The sequence below is a fragment of the Eleutherodactylus coqui genome, chromosome 3 (genome assembly GCF_035609145.1).
Source record: "Eleutherodactylus coqui strain aEleCoq1 chromosome 3, aEleCoq1.hap1, whole genome shotgun sequence".
NCBI lineage: Eukaryota > Metazoa > Chordata > Amphibia > Anura > Eleutherodactylidae > Eleutherodactylus > Eleutherodactylus coqui.
The window spans coordinates 8226468-8254155 of record NC_089839.1 but is presented as its reverse complement, the minus strand read 5'-3'; the positions used below and the strand labels follow the sequence as shown (position 1 = coordinate 8254155).

General features: G+C 54.5%; 1 protein-coding gene across 2 annotated transcripts in view; it reads left to right on the top strand.

The window, feature by feature from the left end:
* The window catches only part of EPRS1 (glutamyl-prolyl-tRNA synthetase 1), a 127903-nt gene that overhangs the window by 19310 nt on the left and 80905 nt on the right, over nt 1–27688 (top strand). For both annotated transcript variants that reach the window (XM_066595085.1, XM_066595084.1), the window contains exons 4-10: nt 1402–1558; nt 1697–1815; nt 2048–2142; nt 4107–4233; nt 5682–5874; nt 7733–7904; nt 8486–8719. In XM_066595085.1, coding sequence (XP_066451182.1) covers nt 1402–1558; nt 1697–1815; nt 2048–2142; nt 4107–4233; nt 5682–5874; nt 7733–7904; nt 8486–8719 — 1097 coding nt within the window. The remainder of the gene's footprint in view (nt 1–1401; nt 1559–1696; nt 1816–2047; nt 2143–4106; nt 4234–5681; nt 5875–7732; nt 7905–8485; nt 8720–27688) is intronic.

Here is a 27688-nt window from a genome sequence, read left to right as displayed (position 1 = left end):
CAAATATTGATATTTTCCTGCGCAATCCTTCTAAAAGATCATCAATAACTATATTAAAAATAACGGGCCCAATACTGCCCCCTGTGGTACCCCACTAGTAACGGTGACCCCCTCCAATACTGCCCCCTGTGGTATCCCACTAGTAACAGTGACCCCTCCAATACTGCCCCCTGTGGTACCCCACTAGTAACAGTGACCCCTCCAATACTGCCCCCAGTGGTACCCCACTAGTAACAGTGCCCCCTCCAGTACTGCCCCCTGTGGTACCCCACTAGTAACAGTGACCCCTCCAATACTGCCCCCTGTGGTACCCCACTAGTAACGGTGACCCCTCCAATACTGCCCCCTGTGGTACCCCACTAGTAACGGTGACCCCCTCCAATACTGCCCCCTGTGGTATCCCACTAGTAACAGTGACCCCTCCAATACTGCCCCCTGTGGTACCCCACTAGTAACAGTGACCCCTCCAATACTGCCCCCTGTGGTACCCCACTAGTAACAGTGACCCCTCCAATACTGCCCCCAGTGGTACCCCACTAGTAACAGTGCCCCCTCCAGTACTGCCCCCTGTGGTACCCCACTAGTAACAGTGACCCCTCCAATACTGCCCCCTGTGGTACCCCACTAGTAACGGTGACCCCCTCCAATACTGCCCCCTGTGGTACCCCACTAGTAACGGTGACCCCTCCAATACTGCCCCCTGTGGTACCCCACTAGTAACGGTGACCCCCTCCAGTACTACCCCCTGTGGTACCCCACTAGTAACGGTGACCCAATCAGAGTATGTACCATTTATAACCCCCCTCTGCTTTCTATCACTGACCAGTTACCCCCTTACACACATTCTCCCCAGACCAAGCATCATTCTATAGACCAACCCTTTATGCGCCACAGTATCAAACACTTAGGAAGAGTCCAGATACATAAGATCCTGTGACTCCCCAGTCTAGTCTAGAACTTACCCCCTCGTAGAAGCTGATCAGGCTGTTCTAACAGCAGCGATCTCTTATAAACCCGCTGATAGAGTGATACAGCTATTGTCCATGAGGTCCTCCAGGACGGCTTCTCTGAGAAACCCTTCACACGTTTTACCCACAATGGAGGTCAGACTTACCAGCCTGTAGTTTCCAGGGTCACTTTTCAACCCCTTGTTGACTATCAGCACCACATTGGCTATGCGCCAATCTAGTGGAACAGATCCTGTCACTATAGAGTCCTTAAATATAAGAAACATATGAGCTCACCCAAAAAGTACTGATCCTGAGAGCTCGTTGTAGTAGCCATTTTTTGGCCCCTAATCCCGGTCATCCTTTTTCTCTCCTGGCGGTCGAATTTAAATAGCATTTTCCTCAATTTTTAACCATTTGTGCTGGTAATGAACGGCTTTCGTGTCCCCTGCAGATCAGCCACTGGGTGGAGTTCAGTCAGACGCGGCTGCTCGATAAGTCCACGTTCTCCGCTGCCCTCCAGGAGCTCAACCATTCCCTGTCGCTCCGGACGTACCTGGTGGGAGATGCTTTGACCTTGGCGGACATCAGCGTCTTCTCCACTCTGGCAGGTACAGTTGGTGGGGCACTAACCCTCCCCGCTTGGCGCCACTTGTGCCGGTCCTGGCACCCTGTCTGGGACTGTCCGTGCCCGGACCGTTACTATAAAGTCCCCGGTTTGTGTGACTCTGATGTTTTTCCTCCTGCAGGCAGCGCTTCGTGGCAGGAACAGTTAAAACAGAACAAAGCTGCTGTCAACGTCCGGCGCTGGTACACCTTCCTGGAGCCCGCAGTCCCGTTCCAGGGAAGGCTGAGCGTGGCGGCGGCGGTAAGTGAGCTGTTGGTTACACCTCAGAATCTACCTGTTAGCTGACGGACCTGCCGGTGGTCTCCAGGACCTCCACTACTGATGATGTCCAGGCAGGTCCGGCAGCAGAAGACGACGCGCAGCTTACAGCCGCCTACACTGCAGTTCATAGGGCGAAGTCGCTGTTAAAGGCGCGGAGCGTACGGATCTGTTTATTTGCTTCTAATAAAATATTTTTATGTACATTTTTCAGCCTCCTGAGAAGAAACAAGATGTTGGGAAGTTTGTTGAGCTCCCGGGGGCAGAGATGGGAAAAGTTGTAGTGAGGTTCCCTCCAGAGGCCAGCGGGTAAGTCCTTGCAGGGATGTCTGCGGTCAGTAGGTTGGGGGTTCACTTACCTGCGTGGCCGTGGTGAAGTCTGTCAAGATGGCACTTGTCTATATCGCCTCCTAGGGGATATGGAATGTCATGTCTGTGCAGTAATGTCAATGGCTGGCTTTTAACCCCTTAGTGACGCAGCCCATTTTGGTCCTGAGGACGGGATAATCTTTTGGGGAGTTTCATCTCAATGCTTCAAAGGCCATAACTTTTTTATTTTTCCACCGTTGCGGCCGAATGAGGCTTGTTTTTTGCGTGGCGAGCTTTAGTTTTCATTAGTACCATTTTTTCGGCTACATATAATGTATCGTAGAACTTTATCAATTCTGCCATTTTTTTTTTTTACAGCATTTAATCACATATCATAAATGACATTTCTCTCTGCGGGTCGGTTTGACTAAGATGCCAAAATTGTGTTCTTTTTTTAAAGATTTTTCTACTTTTGCACAATGAAATATATATTTTTTGCATTGCTGCCTGCAGAGTCCTGTAACACTTAGATTTTTCCACTTTTATTGTCTTGCTTGCAAAGCGAAATGAAAAAAAAGAAAAAAGCATTTTTCCTCAAGTTTTTTTTTTTTGCCTTTTTGAATGTTTTGAAATGTATTAACTTTAGTTTATTTTTTACATTTTTTAATGTTGAACCTACGATGCTGTTACTGCTTTGATAATACACTGCAATACTTCTATACCGCAATGCATTATCACTTACAATAGCAATCACAGGCCATAGCAGACCCCAACTCCATTGACTGGCGTTCAGTGGACATGGCCGTCTGCGATTACCTGAGTGACCCCAAGACCTCGGCATGTAAATGCTTCATGTGATTGGAGGGGTGGTCACATGCATTAGCTTCACTTCTATGGATGGAAGAAGATTGCTGAATGCATTGATCTTGGCCTGTCCCATAGAAGTACTTGGAGTGGTGTCCAAGTATGCACCCCGCTACTCCACTCGTGTGCCAGTCTTGGGATCACCTGGGGGTCCGGGTGGTCGGAATGCAAGTGATCAAGCATTTTATTCCCTGTCCTTTTCATATGGAATAAATGTAACTTGTCAGAAGTTCTGATCAGTGTTTCTGGGTGCTGAGACCCCCACCGATCACTTCAATGAGAGGGGGAGTAGTGCTTGGCTCAGCTCTGTGCTCCTCTTGGCTCTTATGGCGGTCTGTTTTTAGCGATTTGTGGGGGACTTAACACACGGACCCCACTGATCAAAGTTTCTGACATTTTATTGTGAAATGTCAAAACTTTTTTTTCTCCCTAAAGTTTAGATACTTTTATGGTAAACTACCCTTAAAAGGAACCTGTCAGCAGCTCACCGCAGGGCGGGCTCTCGGGAGCCTGGGGATGTATCTTTTATACTTACCCGGCTCCTTGTCTTACCCCTGAAGTCAGCACGTGGACCAAGAGTCGTACTCGGAGTGGCATGCTGTGCCCGCATACTCCCATTGATCCCTATTGGAGCGCAGTGAGCAGCTTTGAGTTCAGTGCGTGGGTCTTGAGCTGACTTTCAGGAGTCACAATGTGAGAACAAAAAGCCGGTAAGTATAAGATGATCTCCCCAGACTCCGGGGAACCTTCCCTGTGAGCGCCGTCATTTAGATTCTGGTGCTTGTAGTTGGTGACGGTTCTCACCCGCTGCAGACACTGCAAGGGAACACGTTTCACTACCCGTGACGAGGAGAGCAGCTGATTGTCAGATATTAGACAAGCTCGCTATGTGACGCAGCGTTGTCTCTGCAGTTCTGCGCATTGTGTAGCAGGGTCTCTCCATACTTGATGTCCGATCTTGTGGCAGAGGGTGCTGGGCAGACACCCAATATTCTTAAAAGGGATTGTCCAGCGCCTCTCCTGTTCGGTCTGACAGCCCCTTTAACGCTCTGGTAAGGTGCAGGCTGGGGTGCGATACTAATGTCCGGTTATATCCCCAGGTACCTGCACATTGGACATGCGAAGGCTGCTCTGCTCAATCAGCATTACCAGGTGAACTTTAAAGGGAAGCTGATCATGAGGTTCGATGACACCAACCCGGAGAAAGAGAAGGAGGACTTTGAGAAGGTAACTGCAGGTTACAGAGTTTTCATCACTTTCCCATTCGGTATGCTGCAGCTCTTCTGTATTAACCTTCCGGCGAACCACACCGTAGTAGTAGTATGGTGCCGGCAGGAGTCCGCAGAGGACCTGCCCCTTAACTCAATGCTGCTCTCCTAACTTGGGCATTACCACATTGCATGCCCGGCCCAGAGAAAGACCGCAGCTCTCTAACAAATGAGACCAGAGAAACCCCTTGTATGTCGCTGCATCAGTGGTCTGCTAGATCCACTGCCACTCCTCGTGGACTCCCCTTTAAATTCGCCTAGGTACACAGGGATTTATCCCTCGCTACTGCCTAACCAACTGCATTTAGTGGGGCTTATTATTAAAGGGGTTGTCCCGCGGCAGCAAGTGGGTCTATACACTTCTGTATGGCCATATTAATGCACTTTGTAATGTACATTGTGCATTAATTATGAGCCATACAGAAGTTATAAGAAGTTTTTCACTTACCTGCTCCGTTGCTGGCGTCCTCGTTTCCATGGAGCCGACTAATTTTCGGTGTCTAATGGCCAAATTAGCCGCGCTTGCGCAGTCCGGGTCTTCTTCTTTTCTCAATGGGGCCGCTCGTGCAGGATGCCGGCTCTGTGTAGCTCCGCCCCGTCACGTGCCGATTCCAGCCAATCAGGAGGCTGGAATCGGCAATGGACCGCACAGAAGCCCTGCGGTCCACTGAGGGAGAAGAATCCGGCGGCCATCTTCAACCGGTAAGTAAGAAGTCACCGGAGCGCGGGGATTCAGGTAAGCACTGTGCGGTTTTTTTTTAAGTCCCTGCATCGGGGTTGTCTCGTGCCGAACGGGGGGGGGGGGGGGGGGGGGGTTTGAAGAAAAAAAAAACCCGTTTCGGCGCGGGACAACCCCTTTAAAGGGGTTTTCTGGCCACTATTGATGTATTCTCAGGATAGGTGTTCAATAGAACCTGCCGCTCTGGATCCACAGTAATCAGCTGATCTCCGGGCCCGCGGGCAGCGCAGCGGGAATGGACATTGCCATAGGGGTCGGAAGCGGAAATGCCCTGGCTGACTTCACTCCTATTGGAATCGATGAGAGCTGAAGCTGCTCTTACACTTCTGCGGCTGTTCCCGTGTCAGAGGCGGAAGTGTAATAGCCGGCTTCAGCTCACAATGATCTCCATGGGAGTGAAGCTAGTTACGGCACGTCCGCTCCCTTTCTCTATGATGCACATCCTGGCCACTGCACTGCCCCGGGCGGTCAGCATATCTCCGGGGATCCCAAGCAGCGAGTCCCTGACAATAACCTGTCCTGAGGATAATTCATCAGTAGTTATTGCCCCAGACCCCTTTAATCCTGAGTCTGTCTACGTTTTCTACTTGCACCCGCATTTAGTCGTCTCTTTCCTCACCATTGGCTTGTTGGCTCTGACCTCTCTTTGATGGCCTTGTTGTTCCCAGGTTATCCTTGAAGACGTCTCGATGCTGCAGATCAAGCCTGACCAGTTCACCTACACGTCCGATCACTTTGGGAGGATTATTGAATACGCAGAGAAAATGATTCGGGAAGAAAAGGCCTATGTGGACGACACCCCCGCGGAGCAGATGAAGGCCGAGCGTGAGCAGAGGACAGAGTCCAAGCACCGGAACAACAGTAAGAAGCCTTCTAGTTGTGACCAGGGCAAAGCGTCCTCTGATTCTGAGGCCAAAGTAACGCGTGCCGATGGGGAAGCCGCCGGTCAGCACTTGTTCACTTCGCTTATAATACGGGCTGGGAATCGCTGCTACGGGGCGAACGCTTCTTAAGATCTCAGTAGGCCGGCTGCACGGTCTTCCGTTTACGCAGGAAGATGTACGGATGACCTCGAGGATTGTTATGCTTGCTGAGAATGAACAATCAGCCGATGAATGAGCTTTCAGTCTGTCAGCTGATCGTTGTGGCTTTTACACGGCCCAATAATCAGTGAGGACATATTCGTGCCCGATGATCAGACTGTTAAAGGGCCTTAAAGCAACCCTGCAGCTGGGTAATGGTGCTTTAGGCAGGTTCCCTTTAAAGGGGGGTTGGTACAATTTATGTGCAACTGCCTACAGAGCATCTGGTATCTCCTCCGATATTACTGTTACATAAATACTTGTGTTCCGCATGAAGGGGAGGTTCTGACACACTTTTCTCACAATTTTGCGTTGTGCGGCTCCTCTGTTCTTCCTCCTGAATGTTGGATACTGACATCTGGGTGTTCCCCTGTAGACAAGAGAATGTTGTGTCCCTTGCTCAGAGCACTCGTTCCAGACTGTGTAGGAACACTCCAACTGGTAACGCCCAGATGTCAATTTCTTCATACATTTTCAGGAGGAATAACAGAGGAACAGCAGAACACTGGTTTAAAAAAAGCTGCTCTTGATTCGTTCTATCATGGGGATACAACTTGTTACTGATAGTTGATGGGTCCTGTTTAACCCCTTAGTGACTTGGTCTAGTTTGGACTTCAGGACGCAACGCTTTTTGGAGGATTTTCGTGCAGGTCCGCTGACTCTGAGGCAGATTTTACTTCCCACCCCACCCCTCTGCACCCCTGTACTGAATCTGTCAAGTGGGCGGTCTCCACCGCTCGTTGTCACTCAAATCCGACGACATTCATTGACCGCGGTGGAGATGGCCTGCTTGTCAGTCTCTATTCCCTATGGTTGTAATTTAACGGCACTTGGATCTCTGGGAGTAGGAAGAAGATAAAAGCGGTTAGAGACGGCGAAGCTGCGGCTGCAGAGCTGTGTAGGGCTGACGTGACAATCCTCTATTGTGGGGGTGTATCAGATTAGGAAAATATGGCCGCTTTCGGTAACTGTGCCCCTCCTGTCCATACATGGTCTGGTAGTGCAGTTCAGCCTCATTCATACGTATGAGCCTCAGCTGCAGTACCACACATAACCTCTGGACGAGAGTGGTGCTGTTTCTGCAGCCATGTTTTTCTAAGCTGATGCAACTTATTACCTATCAATCCGGATGTGCTGTGTGACACAGATAGCTTAAGATGGCAATGTCACTTACTGCAACTTAAATACCGCAGTTCTGTGTGATGTTGCTCCAGTTCGGCTTTTCTGGACTTTGCTCTGCGTCTATATCGCCTTTTCTAGCGCCGCATGCACTCCCACCTTAAATGGGTTTTACAAGTTTAGCTAAGCATAGCTACTTGCTTCTAAAACCAGCAGTTCCTCTCCATGGGTTGTGTGCAGTATTGTCGTTCAAGCCTAACTCACCTCAGTGTCATAGAGCTGCAATACCAGACTCCACCCTTGGATGGGAGTGGCGCTGTTTGGAGTAGAAAGCAGCTATGGATTTTTTTTAAATCCTTACTTCTCTTTTTGTCCATTTTTAAGTAACGTTTCTTTTACTTTTATATTAGCGGTTTCTGCGCCCTCCAGAGGCCCTCCGTAGTCTTGCTCAGGCGCATGGTCTGCTATTATGTATACATCTGTAGAGTTCTTCTGAGAGATTGACTTTCCTCTTGCAGCGGTGGAGAAGAACCAGCAGATGTGGGAAGGGATGAAGAAGGGCTCCGACTACGGCCAGACCTGCTGCCTCCGGGCGAAGATCGACATGAACTCCAACAATGGCTGCATGCGAGACCCCACGTTATTCCGCTGCAAGACTCAGCCGCATCCACGGACAGGAAGCAAATACAAGTAAGTGCACGTCCGGACGCCGCGGTCAGCGCTGACAATATTTGTTTGCCAGTCGGTCGATTCCCAGTAAAACCAAAGTATCTCACAGATTTTCCTAGAAATGGGTAAATGGACTGGACTTTCACTGGGTATTTCCTACTTTGGCAGTGCAGAGGGCTTGCACTCCTGGCTGAGGGGGCTTTAATGTCGGGTTGGGGAGGGATAGTCTGAGAAGACTATGCATTGGCTTATATCTTTATCATGTTACAAGACCAGCTGAATGTTGACCAGTGACTTCTAGGGAAACTACCCTTTAATAGGTGGCGCTGTGGAGGTATTTTTTCCATTGAGTGGCCCATATAGGACTCCTTATGCCAACTTGGTGCTCCCCTCAAGGAAAAACTTTATCCCCCCAGAACCAGTGCACTGGGGGAAATCCGGGACAAGGCTGACAAATTTTGCAAGGAATCTGCAAAAAAAATCTGTTTTCAGTGCAGAGATGCTCAGCAAAATCCACGGTGCCCAGTCTTCCAGTGTGAACGTACCCCGTGGTTTGTGTTGCTGTAGTTGGGTCATTGCAGACCTTGTGCTTTCTTCTGCAGCATCTACCCCACGTATGACTTCGCTTGCCCCATAGTGGACAGTTTAGAAGGCGTCACGCACGCTCTGAGGACAACAGAATATCACGACCGGGACGAGCAGTTCTACTGGATTATTGCTGCCCTGGGAATCAGGAAGCCTTACATCTGGGAGTACAGCCGCCTGAACCTCAACAACACCGTGCTGTCCAAGAGAAAGCTCACCTGGTTTGTCAACGAAGGCCTTGTGGATGGCTGGTAAGTGGGAGAATACTCCACTGTATGCACCTGACATCACACCTATGTCCCATTCCAAAACCATGGGGGTTAGTACAGAATTTGCGCCCCTTTGCGGCTTTGACAGATGATGGATGAGTAGGTCCGGCTTGCCGTAGATATTCCAATTCAGTTTACAAGTTTTCGATGGGGTTTGGGTCCGGACTCTCTGCAGCCCCTTCAATTTCACGACCCCAAATCTATCACCCTATGTCTTTATGGTCACTGCTTTGTGCACAGGGGTGCTGGAACAGGAAAACTAACTGCAAAGTTGGAAGCAGCTCTATAAAATGCCTTTTTATGCGGCAGCATTAAAGGGAATGTGTCAGGACGATTTTGTATGTTACACCAACATGACTTGTCTGCAGCGGAAGTGGAAGCAATCTGAACCAGCTGCTTCTTAAGGCCCAATGACCCCAATTACCTCTGCTAGAGATGAGCGAGCGTACTCGGATAAGCACTACTCGTCCGAGTAATGTGCTTTATCCGAGTACCTCCCCGCTCGTGCTGAAAGATTCGGGGTGCCGCTGCGGCTGACAGGTTAGTCGCAGCGGGGAGCAGGGGAGAGCGGGCGGGAGAGAAGGAGAGAAAGATCTCCCCTCCGTTCCTCCCCGCTCTCCCCTGCAGCTCCCCGCTCCGCAGTGCGTCCCGAATCTTTCAGGACGAGCGGGGAGGTACTCGGATAAAGCTCATTACTCGGACGAGTAGTGCCTATCCGAGTACGTTCGCTCATCTCTAACCTCTGCAAATCGATCCTGAATATTAGCTGCGCTGTTAAATACTGAGCGTGGAGGGGTCGTGTTTTCCGGGACTGAGTCACGGCGGCCCCAACCCTACGGGCTAGAAATGTTGGGTTAACACACACAATTGGCGTGACTGGTTTCTTTTAAAGGGGTTTTTGCATTAAAGACATTTATTCCCTACACATCGAGTACGGGATAAATATCTAATTGCTGGGTTCTGACCCCCCGATGCTGAGACTGATGTATCCAAATAGCGCTTGTGACTAGAGCACGATGCGCATGCTAGGCCAGCCAGAGATTGCCAAGTGCATCAACTCCCCTCCATCCCATAAAAGTAGATGGAAGCTGGTCATGCATGCTGGTCACTTGGGGTAATGTGGGTATGCAGAGCTCTGGACTGCTGGAGGGCCGATCACTAGTACTCACAGCATTCCAGAGACTAGATGTACACACACGGAATAAAGTTTTGTCTGCGCTTCACTATATCGCAGCAAACAACAAATCTATCCAGAAAATATATGCAGGAACGGCACTTGCCGGACAGGAGGGAATATGGTGGAGAGCAGCCCCTCCTACTGTCCACCATACCCCCTCCTGTGCAGGGAGTGCCGTTCCTGCATATATTTTCTGGATAGATTTGTTGTTTGCTGCAATATAGTGAAGCGCAGACAAATCTTCAGCAGTTCATTTGTCTGTTTCCCATGGGGGGCGGGTTCTCTATTCCTAAGAGAATCCCTCATTTTCTGTATCTGCAGCTCTCCCTGACCCCAGAGGATCTGATATGCGCAGCTTATAATTAGAAGAGAAACCCTGTGGCGCTTCCCTATTTTTATTCATTTGATACGCACTGAATGCCTCATATAAATGGAGCGGTGGGACACATGCTCAATCACCGCTCCACTCACTTCTATAGGATGGAGGGCTACCGATGCATTGGCAATTTCCCTCTGTCCTATAGAAGTGAATCGAGTGGTGGTCATGCCAAGTTCTCATCATGTGCCCCTAGACCTCTTCTGATGCCCCCATGATGCTATTTGCCTTGGCAGCAGCTGCCTGACACTGGTTGCTCCAGTTAAGGTTACGGTTATAAACCCCTCCAAGTCCTTCTCCATGTCGGTGTCCCCAGTGGTTTCCCATTTAGTGTGTAATGGTGACATGTATTTCCTGCCCATTGCAGAACCTTACATTTATCAGTGTTACACCTCAGCTGCCACTTTTCAACCCAAACTCCAACTATCCAGATCTATAGGTAACCGTATACAGATCTATAGGTAACCGTATACAGATCTATAGGTAACCGTATACAGATCTATAGGTAACCGTATACAGATCTATAGGTAACCGTATACAGATCTACCGTATATACCGGCGTATAAGACGACTTTTGAACCCCGAAAAATCTGCTCTGAAGTCGGGGGTCGTCTTATACGCCGGTAATAAAAAAAAAAAAAGTGTAAAAAAAAAAAAATCATTACTCACCTCCCCCGGCGTTCTGTCGCGCTCCGGTAGGATGTCGCTCGCTCCTCGTCCCCGGCGCAGCATTGCTTTCTGAATGCGGGGCTTGAAATCCCCGCCTCCAACAAGCTAATACACACACCGTCAGCCAGTTACAGCCATTCAATGACAGCATTGAATGGCTGTGATTGGCTGAAGGCGCACGTGTGTTAGCAATCACACCCATTCAATGATGTCATTGAATGGCTGTAACAGGCTGACGGCGTGTGTATTAGCTTTCTGGAGGCGGGGATTTCAAGCCCCGATTTCAGAAAGCAATGCTGCGCCGGGGACGAGGAGCGAGCGACATCCTACCGGAGCGCTACAGAACGCCGGGGGAGGTGAGAACTGATTTTTTTTTTTCTCCACTGTATTACCGGCGTATAAGGTGAAAGTTGGGGGGGTCGTCTTATACGCCCTGTCGCCTTATACGCCGGTATATACGGTATATGTAACCGTATCCAGATCTATATGTAACCGTATCCAGATCTATATGTCCCCACATTCTGTCCTCTCGTGTTACTTTACAAAGTTTAGTGTCATTTGCACATATTGATTTACTGTACAATCCTGTCATGAATAACCATATAATAGGGTCCAATACTGCCCCCTTTTATGTGTGTATACTGGGTGTATGACGTGTGAGGTATATATTGTGTATAATGTACAGTTACACATATATGTATCTTACAAGGTAAGCAGTCTGGTTGGGTTCTATTATCCTAATATTACGTATTGGGGGGCGCTCATCAAACAATTACACTTGGGTAGTATTGCGCTAAAGTGGGACAGTAGTAACCTCCACGTCTTCCTACTTTGTGGGGTAGTAAGGTTAAGGTTTTCTGATTACTGTGAAAGGAAATAAGTCCAAAGACGCAGAACGGCTCCTTTAAACCCTTTTATTAACAGTAAGCAGGTGCCATTGATAGGAATGACATGTATTATACTAAATGATGAGTTGTGGCTCTTATATCGGGTCCAGTGGAGTCTGAACTCCGGATGACAGTCTGCTGTAAGGTCCTGAGATAAGAGCCACAACACCAATAATCCAGAGGAAGGCGAAGAAAAACCCCAGAGTACTGTGACTCAGGGGAAAAAAGAATTCCTTCCTGACCCCAGATGTGGCGATCGGTTCGGCTCCTTTCACGTGACGGTTTTTGGCCAGCACCAACTCTTTGTCTAACAACTTAATGGAAAGACAAGACTAAAATGGTGACGGACATAAAAACAAAACGTGAAAAAAGCCTCATCACCCTGGATAAAATGTATCCTGCCTACTGCTGAAAGACGAAAAGAACGGAGGGAGGTTTTGGGAGGTAAGGAAGAAAGCACTGTAAGAGGTTTTTGGGGGAAGGGAATGAAGGAAAAAAAGGAAAAGAGGATTAGGGGACAGTGGTATGGAGGGTAGGCAGGTTTGGGAAAAAGGGTACGGAAGGTTTGGAGCGAGGTTGTACTGAGGGTAGGCTTGTTTGGGAAGAGGATTTGGAAGGAGGGTTTAAAAAGAAAGGTTACGAAGGGTTTAGGAAGGGGGGTACGGAGGGTGGGGGGGAGGGTAGGGGGGTTTGGAAAGGAGGGTTTGGGAAGGAGGGTAGGGGGGTGAGGGTAGGGGGGTTTGGGAAGGGGGGTTTGGAAAGGAGGGTTTGGGAAGGAGGGTTTGGGAAGGAGGGTAGGGGGGTTTGGGAAGGAGGGTAGGGGGGTTTGGGAAGGAGGGTTTGGGAAGGAGGGTAGGGGGGAGGGTAGGGGGGTTTGGGAAGGAGGGTAGGGGGAGGGTAGGAGGGTTTGGCAAGGAGGGTAGGGGGGCGTGGGAAGGCGGGTAGGGGGAGGCGTGGGAAGGCGGGTAGGGGGGGCGTGGGAAGGTGGGTAGGGGAGGGTAGGGGAGGCGTGGGAAGGAGGGTAGGGGGGTTTGGGAAGGAGGGTAGGGGGGGAGGGTAGGGGGAAGGGTAGGGGGGTTTGGGAAGGAGGGTAGGGGAGGGGGGTAGGGGGGTAGGGGGAAGGGTAGGGGGGTTTGGGAAGGAGGGGAGGGTAGGGGGGTTTGGGAAGGAGGGGAGGGGGAGGGTAGGAGGGGAGGGTAGGAGGGTAAGGGGAGGGTAGGAGGAGGGTAGGGGGCTTTGGGAAGGTGGGTAGGGGAGGGTAGGGGAGGCGTGGGAAGGAGGGTAGGGGGGTTTGGGAAGGAGGGTAGGGGGGAGGGTAGGGGGAAGGGTAGGGGGGTTTGGGAAGGAGGGTAGGGGGGAGGGGAGGGGGGTAGGGGGGTAGGGGGAAGGGTAGGGGGGTTTGGGAAGGAGGGGAGGGTAGGGGGGTTTGGGAAGGAGGGGAGGGTAGGGGGGTTTGGGTAGGAGGGGAGGGTAGGAGGGTAAGGGGAGGGTAGGAGGAGGGTAGGGGGCTTTGGGAAGGCGGGTAGAGTGGCATGGGAAGGCGGGTAGAGGGGCGTGGGAAGGCGGGTAGAGGGGCGTGGGAAGGCGGGTAGGGAGGGTTGGGGGATTTGGGAAGAAGGGTAGGGGGATTTGGGAAGAAGGGTAGGGAGGGTAGGGGGATTTGGGAAGAAGGGTAGGGGGATTTGGGAAGAAGGGTAGGGGGATTTGGGAAGAAGGGTAGGGGGATTTGGGAAGAAGGGTAGGGGGATTTGGGAAGAAGGGTAGGGGGATTTGGGAAGAAGGGTAGGGGGATTTGGGAAGAAGGGTAGGGAGGGTAGTGGGATTTGGGAAGAAGGGTAGGGAGGGTAAGGGGGTTTAGGAAGAAGGGTAGGGGGGGTTTGGGAAGAAGGGCAGGGAGGGTAGGGGGGTTTGGGAAGAAGGGTAGGGAGGGTTTGGGAAGAAGGGTAGGGAGGGTTTGGGAAGAAGGGTAGGGAGGGTTTGGGAAGAAGGGTAGGGGGGTTTGGGAAGAAGGGTAGGGGGGTTTGGGAAGAAGGGTAGGGGGGTTTGGGAAGAAGGGTAGGGAGGGTGGGAGGGTTTGGGAAGGAGGGTAGGAGGGTTTGGGAAGGAGGGTAGGGGGGTTTGGGAAGGGCGTTTGGGAAGGAGGGTAGGGGGGTTTGGGAAGGAGGGTAGGGGGGTTTGGGAAGGAGGGTAGGGGGGTTTGGGAAGGAGGGTAGGGGGGTTTGGGAAGGAGGGTAGGGGGGTTTGGGAAGGAGGGTAGGGGGGTTTGGGAAGAAGGGTAGGGGGGTTTGGGAAGAAGGGTAGGGGGGTTTGTGAAGAAGGGTAGGGAGGGTAGGAGGGTTTGGGAAGAAGGGTACGGAGGGTAGGGGGATTTGGGAAGAAGGGTACGGAGGGTAGGGGGATTTGGGAAGAAGGGTTGGGAGGGTAGGGGGATTTGGGAAGGAGGGTAGGGGGGGTTTGGGTAGAAGGGTAGGGGGTTTGGGAAGAAGGGTAGGGAGGGTAGGGGGGTTTGGGAGGGAGGGTAGGGGGGTTTGGGAGGGAGGGTAGGAGGGTTTGGGAGGGAGGGTAGGAGGGTTTGGGAGGGAGGGTAGGAGGGTTTGGGAAGGAGGGTAGGGAGGGTAGGGAGGGTTTAGGAAGCAGGGTAGGGAGGGTAGGGAGAGTTTGGGAAGCAGGGTAGGGAGGGTAGGGGGATTTGGGAAGAAGGGTAGGGAGGGTAAGGGGGTTTGGGAAGAAGGGTAGGGAGGGTAAGGGGGTTTGGGAAGAAGGGCAGGGAGGGTAAGGGGGTTTGGGAAGAAGGGTAGGGAGGGTAAGGGGGTTTGGGAAGAAGGGTAGGGAGGGTAAGGGGGTTTGTGAAGAAGGGTAGGGAGGGTAGGGGGGTTTGGGAAGAAGGGTAGGGGGGTTTGGGAAGAAGGGTAGGGGGGTTTGGGAAGAAGGGTAGGGGGGTTTGGGAAGAAGGGTAGGGAGGGTAGGAGGGTTTGGGAAGAAGGGTACGGAGGGTAGGGGGATTTGGGAAGAAGGGTACGGAGGGTAGGGGGATTTGGGAAGAAGGGTTGGGAGGGTAGGGGGATTTGGGAAGGAGGGTAGGGGGGTTTGGGTAGAAGGGTAGGGGGTTTGGGAAGAAGGGTAGGGAGGGTAGGGGGGTTTGGGAGGGAGGGTAGGAGGGTTTGGGAGGGAGGGTAGGAGGGTTTGGGAGGGAGGGTAGGAGGGTTTGGGAGGGAGGGTAGGAGGGTTTGGGAAGGAGGGTAGGGAGGGTAGGGAGGGTTTAGGAAGCAGGGTAGGGAGGGTAGGGAGAGTTTGGGAAGCAGGGTAGGGAGGGTAGGGGGATTTGGGAAGAAGGGTAGGGAGGGTAAGGGGGTTTGGGAAGAAGGGTAGGGAGGGTAAGGGGGTTTGGGAAGAAGGGCAGGGAGGGTAAGGGGGGTTTGGGAAGAAGGGTAGGGAGGGTAAGGGGGTTTGGGAAGAAGGGTAGGGAGGGTAAGGGGGTTTGTGAAGAAGGGTAGGGAGGGTAGGGGGGTTTGGGAAGAAGGGTAGGGGGATTTGGGAAGAAGGGTAGGGGGGGTTGGGAAGAAGGGTAGGGAGGGTAGGGGGGTTTGGGAAGAAGGGTAGGTGGGTTTGGGAAGAAGGGTAGGGGGGTTTGGGAAGAAGGGTAGGGAGGGTACGGGGGTTTGGGAAGAAGGGTTTGGGAAGAAGGGTAGGGGGGTTTGGGAAGAAGGGTAGGGAGGGTACGGGGGTTTGGGAAGAAGGGTTGGGAGGGTAGGGGGGTTTGGGAAGAAGGGTAGGGAGGGTAGGGGGGTTTGGGAAGAAGGGTAGGGAGGGTAGGGGGGTTTGGGAAGGGTAGGGGGGTTTGGGAAGAAGGGTTGGGAGGGTAGGGGGGGTTTGGGAAGAAGGGTAGGGAGGGTAGGGGGGTTTGGGAAGAAGGGTAGGGGGGTTTGGGAAGAAGGGTAGGGAGGGTAGGGGAAGAAGGGTAGGGGGGTTTGGGAAGAAGGGTAGGGGGGTTTGGGAGAAGGGTAGGGGGGTTTGGGAAGAAGGGTAGGGAGGGTGGGAGGGTTTGGGAAGGAGGGTAGGAGGGTTTGGGAAGGAGGGTAGGGGGGTTTGGGAAGGGCGTTTGGGAAGGAGGGTAGGGGGGTTTGGGAAGGAGGGTAGGGGGGTTTGGGAAGGAGGGTAGGGGGGTTTGGGAAGGAGGGTAGGGGGGTTGGGAAGGAGGGTAGGGGGGTTTGGGATGGAGGGTAGGGGGGTTTGGGAAGAAGGGTAGGGGGGTTTGGGAGAAGGGTAGGGGGGTTTGTGAAGAAGGGTAGGGAGGGTAGGAGGGTTTGGGAGAAGGGTACGGAGGGTAGGGGGATTTGGGAGAAGGGTACGGAGGGTAGGGGGATTTGGGAAGAAGGGTTGGGAGGGTAGGGGGATTTGGGAAGGAGGGTAGGGGGGTTTGGGTAGAGGGTAGGGGGTTTGGGAAGAAGGGTAGGGAGGGTAGGGGGGTTTGGGTGGGAGGGTAGGGGGGTTTGGGAGGGAGGGTAGGAGGGTTGGGGGAGGGTAGGAGGGTTTGGGAGGGTGGGTAGGAGGGTTTGGGTTGGAGGGTAGGGAGGGTAGGGAGGGTTTAGGAAGCAGGGTAGGGAGGGTAGGGAGAGTTTGGGAAGCAGGGTAGGGAGGGTAGGGGGATTTGGGAAGAAGGGTAGGGAGGGTAAGGGGGTTTGGGAAGAAGGGTAGGGAGGGTAAGGGGGTTTGGGAAGAAGGGCAGGGAGGGTAAGGGGGTTTGGGAAGAAGGGTAGGGAGGGTAAGGGGGTTTGGAAGAAGGGTAGGGAGGGTAAGGGGGTTTGTGAAGAAGGGTAGGGAGGGTAGGGGGGTTTGGGAAGAAGGGTAGGGGGGTTTGGAAGAAGGGTAGGGGGGTTTGGAGTAGGGTAGGGGGGTTTGGGAGAGGGTAGGGAGGGTAGGAGGGTTTGGGAAGAAGGGTAGGGAGGGTAGGGGTTGGGAGAAGGGTACGGAGGGTAGGGGGATTTGGGAAGAAGGGTTGGGAGGGTAGGGGGATTTGGGAAGGAGGGTAGGGGGGTTTGGGTAGAAGGGTAGGGGGTTTGGGAGAAGGGTAGGGAGGGTAGGGGGGTTTGGGAGGGAGGGTAGGAGGGTTTGGGAGGGAGGGTAGGAGGGTTTGGGAGGGAGGGTAGGAGGGTTTGGGAGGGAGGGTAGGAGGGTTTGGGAAGGAGGGTAGGGAGGGTAGGGAGGGTTTAGGAAGCAGGGTAGGGAGGGTAGGGAGAGTTTGGGAAGCAGGGTAGGGAGGGTAGGGGGATTTGGGAAGAAGGGTAGGGAGGGTAAGGGGGTTTGGGAAGAAGGGTAGGGAGGGTAAGGGGGTTTGGGAAGAAGGGCAGGGAGGGTAAGGGGGTTTGGGAAGAAGGGTAGGGAGGGTAAGGGGGTTTGGGAAGAAGGGTAGGGAGGGTAAGGGGGTTTGTGAAGAAGGGTAGGGAGGGTAGGGGGGTTTGGGAAGAAGGGTAGGGGGATTTGGGAAGAAGGGTAGGGGGGGTTGGGAAGAAGGGTAGGGAGGGTAGGGGGGTTTGGGAAGAAGGGTAGGTGGGTTTGGGAAGAAGGGTAGGGGGGTTTGGGAAGAAGGGTAGGGAGGGTACGGGGGTTTGGGAAGAAGGGTTTGGGAAGAAGGGTAGGGGGGTTTGGGAAGAAGGGTAGGGAGGGTACGGGGGTTTGGGAAGAAGGGTTGGGAGGGTAGGGGGGTTTGGGAAGAAGGGTAGGGAGGGTAGGGGGGTTTGGGAAGAAGGGTAGGGAGGGTAGGGGGGTTTGGGAAGGGTAGGGGGGTTTGGGAAGAAGGGTTGGGAGGGTAGGGGGGGTTTGGGAAGAAGGGTAGGGAGGGTAGGGGGGTTTGGGAAGAAGGGTAGGGGGGTTTGGGAAGAAGGGTAGGGAGGGTAGGGGGGTTTGGGAAGAAGGGTAGGGAGGGTAGGGGGGTTTGGGAAGAAGGGTAGGGGGGTTTGGGAAGAAGGGTAGGGGGGTTTGGGAAGAAGGGTAGGGGGGTTTGGGAAGAAGGGTAGGGAGGGTAGGGGGGTTTGGGAAGAAGGGTGGGGAGGGTAGGGGGGTTTGGGAAGAAGGGTAGGAGGGTTTGGGATCAAGTGTAGGGACGGTAGAAGGGTTTGGGATGAAGGGTAGGAGGGTTTGGGAAGAAGGGTTTGGGATGAAGGGTAGGAGGGTTTGGGAAGAAGGGTAGGGAGGGTAGGAGAGTTTGGGAAGAAGGGTAGGGAGGGTAGGAGAGTTTGGGAAGAAGGGTAGGGAGGGTAGGTGGGTTTGGGAAGAAGGATAGGGAGGGTAGGAGGGTTTGGGAAGAAGGGTAAGGAGGGTTTGGGAAGAAGGGTAGGGAGGGTTTGGGAGAAGGGTAGGGAGGGTTTGGGAAGAAGGGTAGGGAGGGTTTGGGAAGAAGGGTAGGGAGGGTAGGAGGGTTTGGGAAGAAGGGTACGGAGGGTAGGAGGGTTTGGGAGAAGGGTACGGAGGGTAGGAGGGTTTGGGAAGAAGGGTAGGGGGATTTGGGAAGAAGGGTACGGAGGGTAAGGGGATTTGGGAAGAAGGGTACGAAGGGTAGGGGGATTTGGGAGAAGGGTACGGAGGGTAGGGGATTTGGGAAGAAGGGTAGGAGGGTTTGGGAAGAAGGGTAGGAGGGTTTGGGAGGGAGGGTAGGTGGGTTTGGGAGGAGGGTAGGAGGGTTTGGGAGGGAGGGTAGGAGGGTTTGGGAGGCAGGGTAGGAGGGTTTGGGAGGCAGGGTAGGAGGGTTTGGAGGCAGGGTAGGAGGGTTTGGGAGGGAGGGTAGGAGGGTTTGGGAGGAGGGAAGGGAGGGTTTGGGAAGGGGAATTTGGGAAGAAGGGTACGGAGGGTAAGGGGATTTGGGAAGAAGGTACGGAGGGTAGGGGGATTTGGGAAGAAGGGTACGGAGGGTAGGGGGACTTGGGAAGAAGGGTAGGAGGGTTTGGGAAGAAGGGTAGGAGGGTTTGGGAAGAAGGGTAGGAGGGTTTGGGAAGAAGGGTAGGAGGGTTTGGGAAGAAGGGTAGGGAGGGTTTGGGAGGGAGGGTAGGGAGGGTTTGGGAGGGTAGGGAGGGTTTGGGAGGGAGGGTAGGGAGGGTTTGGGAGGGTAGGGAGGGTTTGGGAGGAGGGTAGGGAGGGTTTGGGGAGGAGGGTAGGGAGGGTTGGGAGGAGGGTAGGAGGGTTTGGGAAGGAGGGTAGGGAGGGTTTGGGAAGGAGGGTAGGGAGGGTTTGGGAAGGTGGTAGGGAGGGTTTGGGAAGGTGGGTAGGGAGGGTTTGGGAAGGTGGGTAGGGAGGGTTTGGGAAGGGTGGGTAGGGAGGGTTTGGGAGGGGTAGGGAGGGTTTGGGGTGAAGGTGGGTAGGGAGGGTTTGGGAAGGAGGGTAGGGAGGGTAGTAGGGTTTGGGAAGAAGGGTAGGGAGTTTAGGAAGTTGGGGAAGAAGGGTAGGGAGGGTAGGAGGGTTTGTGAAGAAGGGTAGGGGAGGGTAGGAGGGTTTGGGTAGGGGGTAGGGTTTGGGAGAGGGTAGGGTGGGTTTGGGAGGGTAGGAGGGTTGGGAGGTGGGTTGGGTAGGAGGGTTGGAGAGGGTAGGAGGGTTTGGGAAGGGTAGGAGGGTAGGAGGGTTTGGGTGGGAAGGTAGGGGGTTTGGGAAGAAGGGTAGGAGGGTTGGGGGGTTGGGAAGAGGGTAGGAGGGTTGAGGGTTGGGAGGAGGGGTTTGGGAAGAGGGTTGGAGGTAGGGGGTTTGGAGATGGGTAGGGAGGGTAGGAGGGTTTGGGAGAGGGTGGGGTAGGGGTTGGGAGGGTGTGGAGGGTTGGGTTGGGTTGGGAGGGTAGGAGGGTGGGTTTGGGAGGTGGGTAGGAGGGTTGGGAGGAGGGTAGGAGGGTGGGGTTTGGGGAGTAGGGTGGTAGGGAGGGTAGGAGGGTTTGGAAGGGTTGGTGGGTAGGAGGGTTTGGGGAGGGTGGGTAGGAGGGTTTGGAAGAAGGGTAGGGAGAGTAGGAGGGTTTGGAAGAAGGGTAGGGAGGGTAGGAGGGTTTGGAAGAAGGGTTGGTGAGGGTAGGAGGGTTTGGGAAGAAGGGTAGGAAGAAGGGTAGGGAGAGTAGGAGGGTTTGGGAAGAAGGGTAGGGAGGGTAGGAGGGTTTGGAAGAAGGGTTGGTGAGGGTAGGAGGGTTTGGGAAGAAGGGTAGGGAGGGTAGGAGGGTTTGGGAAGAAGGGTAGGGAGGGTAGGAGGGTTTGGTAAGGAGGGTTTGGGAAGAAGGTTAGGGAGGGTTGGAGTGTTTGGGAAGAAGGTTAGGGAGGGTTGGAGGGTTTGGGAAGAAGGTTAGGGAGGGTTGGAGGGTTTGGGAAGAAGGTTAGGGAGGGTAGGAGGGTTTGGGAAGAGGTTAGGGAGGGTAGGAGGGTTTGGGAAGAAGGGTAGGGGAGGGTAGGAGTGTTTGGGAAGAGGGTAGGGGAGGGTAGGAGGGTTTGGGAAGAAGGGTGGGGGAGGGTAGGAGGGTTGGGAAGAAGGGTAGGGGAGGGTAGGGAGGGTTTGGAAGAAGGGTAGGGAGGGTTTGGGAAGAAGGGTAGGGAGGGTTTGGGAAGAAGGGTAGGGAGGGTTTGGGAAGAATGGTACGGAGGGTTTGGGAAGAATGGTACGGAGGGTAGAAGGGTTCGGGAAGGAGGGTAGGAGGGTTTGGTAAGGAGGGTAGGAGGGTTTGGGAAGGAGGGTAGGAGGGTAGGGGGGTTTGGGAAGAAGGGTACGGAGGGTTGAAGGGTTCGGGAAGGAGGGTAGGGAGGGTTTGGGAAGAAGGGTAGGGAGGGTAGGAGGGTTTGGGAAGAAGGGTAGGGAGGGTAGGAGGGTTTGGGAAGAAGGGTAGGGAGGGTTTGAGAAGAAGGGTAGGGAGGGTAGGAGGGTTTGGGAAGAAGGGTAGGGAGGGTAGGAGGGTTTGGGAAGAAGGGTAGGGAGTGTAGGAGGGTTTGGAAGAAGGGTAGGAGGGTAGGAGGGTTTGGGAAGAAGGGTAGGGAGGGTAGGAGGGTTTGGGAAGAAGGGTAGGGAGGGTAGGAGGGTTTGGGAAGAAGGGTAGGGAGGGTAAGAGGGTTTGGGAAGAAGGGTAGGGAGGGTAAGAGGGTTTGGGAAGAAGGGTAGGGAGGGTAGGAGGGTTTGGGAAGAAGGGTAGGGAGGGTAGGAGGGTTTGAGAAGAAGAGTAGGGAGGGTAGGAGGGCTTGGGAAGAAGGGTAGGGAGGGTAGGAGGGTTTGGGAAGAAGGGTAGGGAGGGTAGGAGGGTTTGGGAAGAAGGGTTGGGAGGGTAGGAAGGTTTGGGAAGAAGGGTACGGAGGGTAGGAGGGTTTGGGAAGAAGGGTAGGTAGGGTAGGAGGGTTTGGGAAGAAGGGTAGGTAGGGTAGGAGGGTTTGGGAAGAAGGGTAGGTAGGGTAGGAGGGTTTGGGAAGAAGGGTAGGGAGGGTAGGAGGGTTTGGGAACAAGGGTAGGGAGGGTAGGAGGGTTTGGGAAGAAGGGTAGGGAGGGTCGGAGGGTTTGGGAAGAAGGGTAGGGAGGGTCGGAGGGTTTGGGAAGAAGGGTAGGGAGGGTCGGAGGGTTTGGGAAGAAGGGTAGGGAGGGTAGGAGGGTTTGGGAAGAAGGGTAGGGAGGGTAGGAGGGTTTGGGAAGAAGGGTAGGGAGGGTAGGAGGGTTGGGAACGAGGGTAGGAGGGTTTGGGAAGAAGGGTAGGAGGGTTTGGGAACAAGGGTAGTGAGGGTAGGCGGGTTTGGAAGAAGGGTAGGGAGGGTAGGAGGGTTTGGGAAGAAGGGTAGGGAGGGTAGGAGGGTTTGGGAAGAAGGGTAGGGAGGGTAGGAGAGTTTGGGAAGAAGGGTACGGAGGGTAGGAGGGTTTGGGAAAAAGGGTACGGAGGGTAGGAGGGTTTGGGAAGAAGGGTAGGGAGGTTAGGAGGGTTTGGGAAGAAGGGTACGTAGGGTTGAAGGGTTCGGGAAGGAGGGTAGGATTTGGGAAGAAGGGTAGGGAGGGTAGGGGGTTTGGGAAGAAGGGTAGGGAGGGTAGGAGGGTTTGGGAAGAAGGGTACGGAGGGTAGAAGGGTTCGGGAAGGGGGGTAGGGGGATTTGGGAAGAAGGGTAGGGAGGGTTGGAGGGTTTGGGAAGAAGGTTAGGGAGGGTAGGAGGGTTTGGGAAGAAGGTTAGGGAGGGTAGGAGGGTTTGGGAAGAAGGGTAGGGAGGGTAGGAGGGTTTGGGAAGAAGGGTAGGGAGGGTAGCAGGGTTTGGGAAGAAGGGTAGGGAGGGTAGGAGGGTTTGGGAAGAAGGGTAGGGAGGGTAGCAGGGTTTGGGAAGAAGGGTAGGGAGGGTAGCAGGGTTTGGGAAGAAGGGTAGGGAGGGTAGCAGGGTTTGGGAAGAAGGGTAGGGAGGGTAGGAGGGTTTGGGAAGAAGGGTAGGTAGGGTAGGAGGGTTTGGGAAGAAGGGTAGGGAGGGTAGGAGGGTTTGGGAAGAAGGGTTGGGAGGGTAGGAAGGTTTGGGAAGAAGGGTACGGAGGGTAGGAGGTTTGGGAAGAAGGGTACGGAGGGTAGGAGGGTTTGGAAGAAGGGTAGGGAGCGTAGGGAGGGTTTGGGAAGAAGGGTAGGGAGGGTAGGAGGGTTTGGGAAGAAGGGTACGGAGGGTTGAAGCGTTCGGGAAGGAGGGTAGGGGGATTTGGGAAGGAGGGTAGGAGGGTTTGGGAAGAAGGGTAGGGAGGGTAGGAGGGTTTGGGAAGAAGGGTAGGGAGGGTAGGAGGGTTTGGGAAGAAGGGTAGGGAGGGTAGGAGGGTTTGGGAAGAAGGGTAGGGAGGGTAGCAGGGTTTGGGAAGAAGGGTAGGGAGGGTAGCAGGGTTTGGGAAGAAGGGTAGGGAGGGTAGGAGGGTTTGGGAAGAAGGGTAGGGAGGGTAGGAGGGTTTGGGAAGGAGGGTAGGAGGGTTTGGGAAGAAGGGTAGGGAGGGTAGGAGGGTTTGGGAAGAAGGGTAGGGAAGGTAGGAGGGTTTGGGAAGAAGGGTAGGGAGGGTAGGAGGGTTTGGGAAGAAGGGTAGGGAGGGTAGGAGGGTTTGGGAAGAAGGGTAGGGAGGGTAGGAGGGTTTGGGAGAAGGGTAGGGAGGGTAGGAGGGTATGGGAAGAAGGGTAGGGAGGGTAGGAGGGTTTGGGAAGAAGGGTATGGAGGGTAGGAGGGTATGGGAAGAAGGGTAGGGAGGGTAGGAGGGTATGGGAAGAAGGGTAGGGAGGGGCGCAGGGTTGGGGAAGAAGGGTAGGGAGGGTAGGAGGGTTTGGGAAGAAGGGTAGGGAGGGTAGGAGGGTTTGGGAAGAAGGGTAGGGAGGTTAGGAGGGTTTGGGAAGAAGGGTAGGGAGGTTAGGAGGGTTTGGGAAGAAGGGTTGGGAGGGTAGGAAGGTTTGGGAAGAAGGGTACGGAGGGTAGGAGGGTTTGGGAAGAAGGGTACGGAGGGTAGGAGGGTTTGGAAGAAGGGTAGGGAGCGTAGGGAGGGTTTGGGAAGAAGGGTAGGGAGGGTTTGGGAAGAAGGGTACGGAGGGTTGAAGGGTTCGGGAAGGAGGGTAGGGGATTTGGGAAGAAGGGTAGGGAGGGTAGGAGGGTTTGGAAGAAGGGTAGGGAGGGTAGGAGGGTTTGGGAAGAAGGGTAGGGAGGGTAGGAGGGTTTGGGAAGAAGGGTAGGGAGGGTAGGAGGGTTTGGGAAGAAGGGTAGGGAGGGTAGGAGGGTATGGGAAGAAGGGTAGGGAGGGTAGCAGGGTTTGGGAAGAAGGGTAGGGAGGGTAGCAGGGTTGGGGAAGAAGGGTAGGGAGGGTAGCAGGGTTGGGAAGAAGGGTAGGGAGGGTAGCAGGGTTGGGGAAGAAGGGTAGGGAAGGTAGGAGGGTTTGGGAAGAAGGGTAGGGAGGGTAGGAGGGTTTGGGAAGAAGGGTAGGGAGGTTAGGAGGGTTTGGGAAGAAGGGTAGGGAGGGTAGGAAGGTTTGGGAAGAAGGGTAGGGAGCGTAGGGAGGGTTTGGGAAGAAGGGTAGGGAGGGTTTGGGAAGAAGGGTACGGAGGGTTGAAGGGTTCGGGAAGGAGGGTAGGGGGATTTGGGAAGAAGGGTAGGGAGGGTAGGAGGGTTTGGGAAGAAGGGTAGGGAGGGTAGGAGGGTTTGGGAAGAAGGGTAGGGAGGGTAGGAGGGTTTGGGAAGGAGGGTAGGAGGGTTTGGGAAGAAGGGTATGGAGGGTAGGAGGGTTTGGGAAGAAGGGTATGGAGGGTAGGGGGATTTGGGAAGAAGGGTATGGAGGGTAGGGGGATTTGGGAAGAAGGGTAGGGAGGGTAGCAGGGTTTGGGAAGAAGGGTAGGGAGGGTAGCAGGGTTTGGAAGAAGGGTAGGGAGGGTAGCAGGGTTTGGGAAGAAGGGTAGGGAGGGTAGCAGGGTTTGGGAAGAAGGGTAGGAGGGTAGCAGGGTTTGGGAAGAAGGGTAGGGAGGGTAGCAGGTTTGGGAAGAAGGGTAGGGAGGGTAGGAGGTTTGGGAAGAAGGGTAGGGAGGGTAGGAGGGTTTGGGAAGAAGGGTAGGGAGGGTAGGAGGGTTTGGTAAGAAGAGTACGGAGGGTAGGAGGGTTTGGTAAGAAGGGTACGGAGGGTAGGAGGGTTTGGGAAGAAGGGTACGGAGGGTAGGGTTCGGAAGAAGGGTAGGGAGGGTAGGAGGGTTTGGGAAGAAGAGTACGGAGGGTAGGAGGGTTTGGGAAGATGGGTACGGAGGGTAGGAGGGTTTGGGAAGAAGGGTACGGAGGGTAGGAGGGTTTGGGAAGAAGGGTAGGGAGGGTAGGAGGGTTTCGGAAGAAGGGTAGGGAGGGTAGGAGGGTTTGGGAAGAAGGGTAGGTAGGGTAGGAGGGTTTGGGAAGAAGGGTAGGTAGGGTAGGAGGGTTTGGGAAGAAGGGTAGGTAGGGTAGGAGGGTTTGGGAAGAAGGGTAGGGAGGGTAGGAGGGTTTGGGAAGAAGGGTAGGGAGGGTAGGAGGGTTTGGGAAGAAGGGTAGGGAGGGTAGGAGGGTTTGGGAAGAAGGGAAGGGAGGGTAGGAGGGTTTGGGAAGAAGGGAAGGGAGGGTAGGAGGGTTTGGGAAGAAGGGTAGGGAGGGTAGGAGGGTTTGGGAAGAAGGGTAGGGAGGGTAGCAGGGTTTGGGAAGAAGGGTAGGGAGGGTAGGAGGGTTTGGGAAGAAGGGTAGGGAGGGTAGGAGGGTTTGGGAAGAAGGGTAGTGAGGGTAGGAGGGTTTGGAAGAAGGGTAGGGAGGGTAGGAGGGTTTGGGAAGAAGGGTAGGGAGGGTAGGAGGGTTTGGGAAGAAGGGTAGGGAGGGTAGGAGGGTTTGGGAAGAAGGGTAGGGAGGGTAGCAGGGTTTGGAAGAAGGGTAGGGAGGGTAGCAGGGTTTGGGAAGAAGGGTAGGGAGGGTAGCAGGGTTTGGGAAGAAGGGTAGGTAGGGTAGGAGGGTTTGGGAAGAAGGGTAGGGAGGGTAGGAGGGTTTGGGAAGAAGGGTAGGTAGGGTAGGAGGGTTTGGGAAGAAGGGTTGGGAGGGTAGGAAGGTTTGGGAAGAAGGGTACGGAGGGTAGGAAGGTTTGGGAAGAAGGGTACGGAGGGTAGGAGGGTTTGGGAAGAAGGGTACGGAGGGTTGAAGCGTTCGGGAAGGAGGGTAGGGGGATTTGGGTAGGAGGGTTTGGGAAAAAGGGTAGGGAGGGTAGGAGGGTTTGGGAAGAAGGGTAGGGAGGGTAGGAGGGTTTGGGAAGAAGGGTAGGGAGGGTAGGAGGGTTTGGGAAGAAGGGTAGGGAGGGTAGGAGGGTTTGGGAAGAAGGGTAGGGAGGGTAGGAGGGTTTGGGAAGAAGGGTAGGGAGGGTAGGAGGGTTTGGGAAGAAGGGTAGGGAGGGTAGGAGGGTTTGGGAAGAAGGGTAGGGAGGGTAGCAGGGTTTGGGAAGAAGGGTAGGGAGGGTAGCAGGGTTTGGGAAGAAGGGTAGGGAGGGTAGCAGGGTTTGGGAAGAAGGGTAGGGAGGGTAGCAGGGTTTGGGAAGAAGGGTAGGGAGGGTAGCAGGGTTTGGGAAGAAGGGTAGGTAGGGTAGGAGGGTTTGGGAAGAAGGGTAGGGAGGGTAGGAGGGTTTGGGAAGAAGGGTAGGTAAGGTAGGAGGGTTTGGGAAGAAGGGTGGGTAGGGTAGGAGGGTTTGGGAAGAAGGGTGGGTAGGGTAGGAGGGTTTGGGAAGAAGGGTAGGGAGGGTAGGAGGGTTTGGGAAGAAGGGTTGGGAGGGTAGGAAGGTTTGGGAAGAAGGGTACAGAGGGTAGGAAGGTTTGGGAAGAAGGGTACGGAGGGTAGGAGGGTTTGGGAAGAAGGGTTGGGAGGGTAGGAGCGTTTGGGAAGAAGGGTACGGAGGGTTGAAGCGTTTGGGAAGAAGGGTACGGAGGGTTGAAGCGTTCGGGAAGGAGGGTAGGGGGATTTGGGTAGGAGGGTTTGGGAAAAAGGGTAGGGAGGGTAGGAGGGTTTGGGAAGAAGGGTAGGGAGGGTAGGAGGGTTTGGGAAGAAGGGTAGGGAGGGTAGGAGGGTTTGGGAAGAAGGGTAGGGAGGGTAGGAGGGTTTGGGAAGAAGGGTAGGGAGGGTAGGAGGGTTTGGGAAGAAGGGTAGGGAGGGTAGGAGGGTTTGGGAAGAAGGGTAGGGAGGGTAGGAGGATTTGGGAAGAAGGGTAGGGAGGGTAGCAGGGTTTGGGAAGAAGGGTAGGGAGGGTAGCAGGGTTGGGGAAGAAGGGTAGGAGGGTTTGGGAAGAAGGGTAGGGAGGGTAGGAGGGTTTGGGAAGAAGGGTAGGGAGGTTAGGAGGGTTTGGGAAGAAGGGTTGGGAGGTTAGGAGGGTTTGGGAAGAAGGGTTGGGAGGGTAGGAAGGTTTGGGAAGAAGGGTACGGAGGGTAGGAGGGTTTGGGAAGAAGGGTACGGAGGGTAGGAGGGTTTGGGAAGAAGAGTAGGGAGGGTAGGAGGGTTTGGGAAGAAGGGTAGGGAGGGTAGGAGGGTTTGGGAAGAAGGGTAGGGAGGGTAGGAGGGTTTGGGAAGAAGGGTAGGGAGGGTAGGAGGGTTTGGTAAGAAGAGTACGGAGGGTAGGAGGGTTTGGTAAGAAGGGTACGGAGGGTAGGAGGGTTTGGCAAGAAGGGTACGGAGGGTAGGGTTTCGGAAGAAGGGTAGGGAGGGTAGGAGGGTTTGGGAAGAAGAGTACGGAGGGTAGGAGGGTTTGGGAAGAAGGGTACGGAGGGTAGGAGGGTTTCGGAAGAAGGGTAGGGAGGGTAGGAGGGTTTGGGAAGAAGGGTAGGGGGATTTGGGAAGAAGGGTAGGGAGGGTTGGAGGGCTTGGGAAGAAGGTTAGGGAGGGTAGGAGGGTAGGGAGGGTTTGGGAAGAAGGGTCGGAGGGTAGGAGGGTTTGGGAAGAAGGGTAGGCAGGGTAGGAGGGTTTGGGAAGAAGGGTAGGGAGGGTAGGAGGGTTTGGGAAGAAGGGTAGGGAGGGTAGGAGGGTTGGGAAGAAGGGTAGGGAGGGTACGCGGGTTTGGGAAGAAGGGTAGGTAGGGTAGGAGGGTTTGGGAAGAAGGGTAGGAGGGTAGGAGGATTTGGGAAGAAGGGTAGGGAGGGTAGGAGGGTTTGGGAAGGGTAGGGAGAGGGTAGGAGGGTTTGGGAAGAAGGGTAGGGAGGGTAGGAGGGTTTGGGAAGAAGGGAAGGGAGGGTAGGAGGGTTTGGGAAGAAGGGTAGGGAGGGTAGGAGGGTTTGGGAAGAAGGGAAGGGAGGGTAGGAGGGTTTGGGAAGAAGGGTAGGGAGGGTAGGAGGGTTTGGGAAGAAGGGTAGGGAGGGTAGCAGGGTTTGGGAAGAAGGGTAGGGAGGGTAGGAGGGT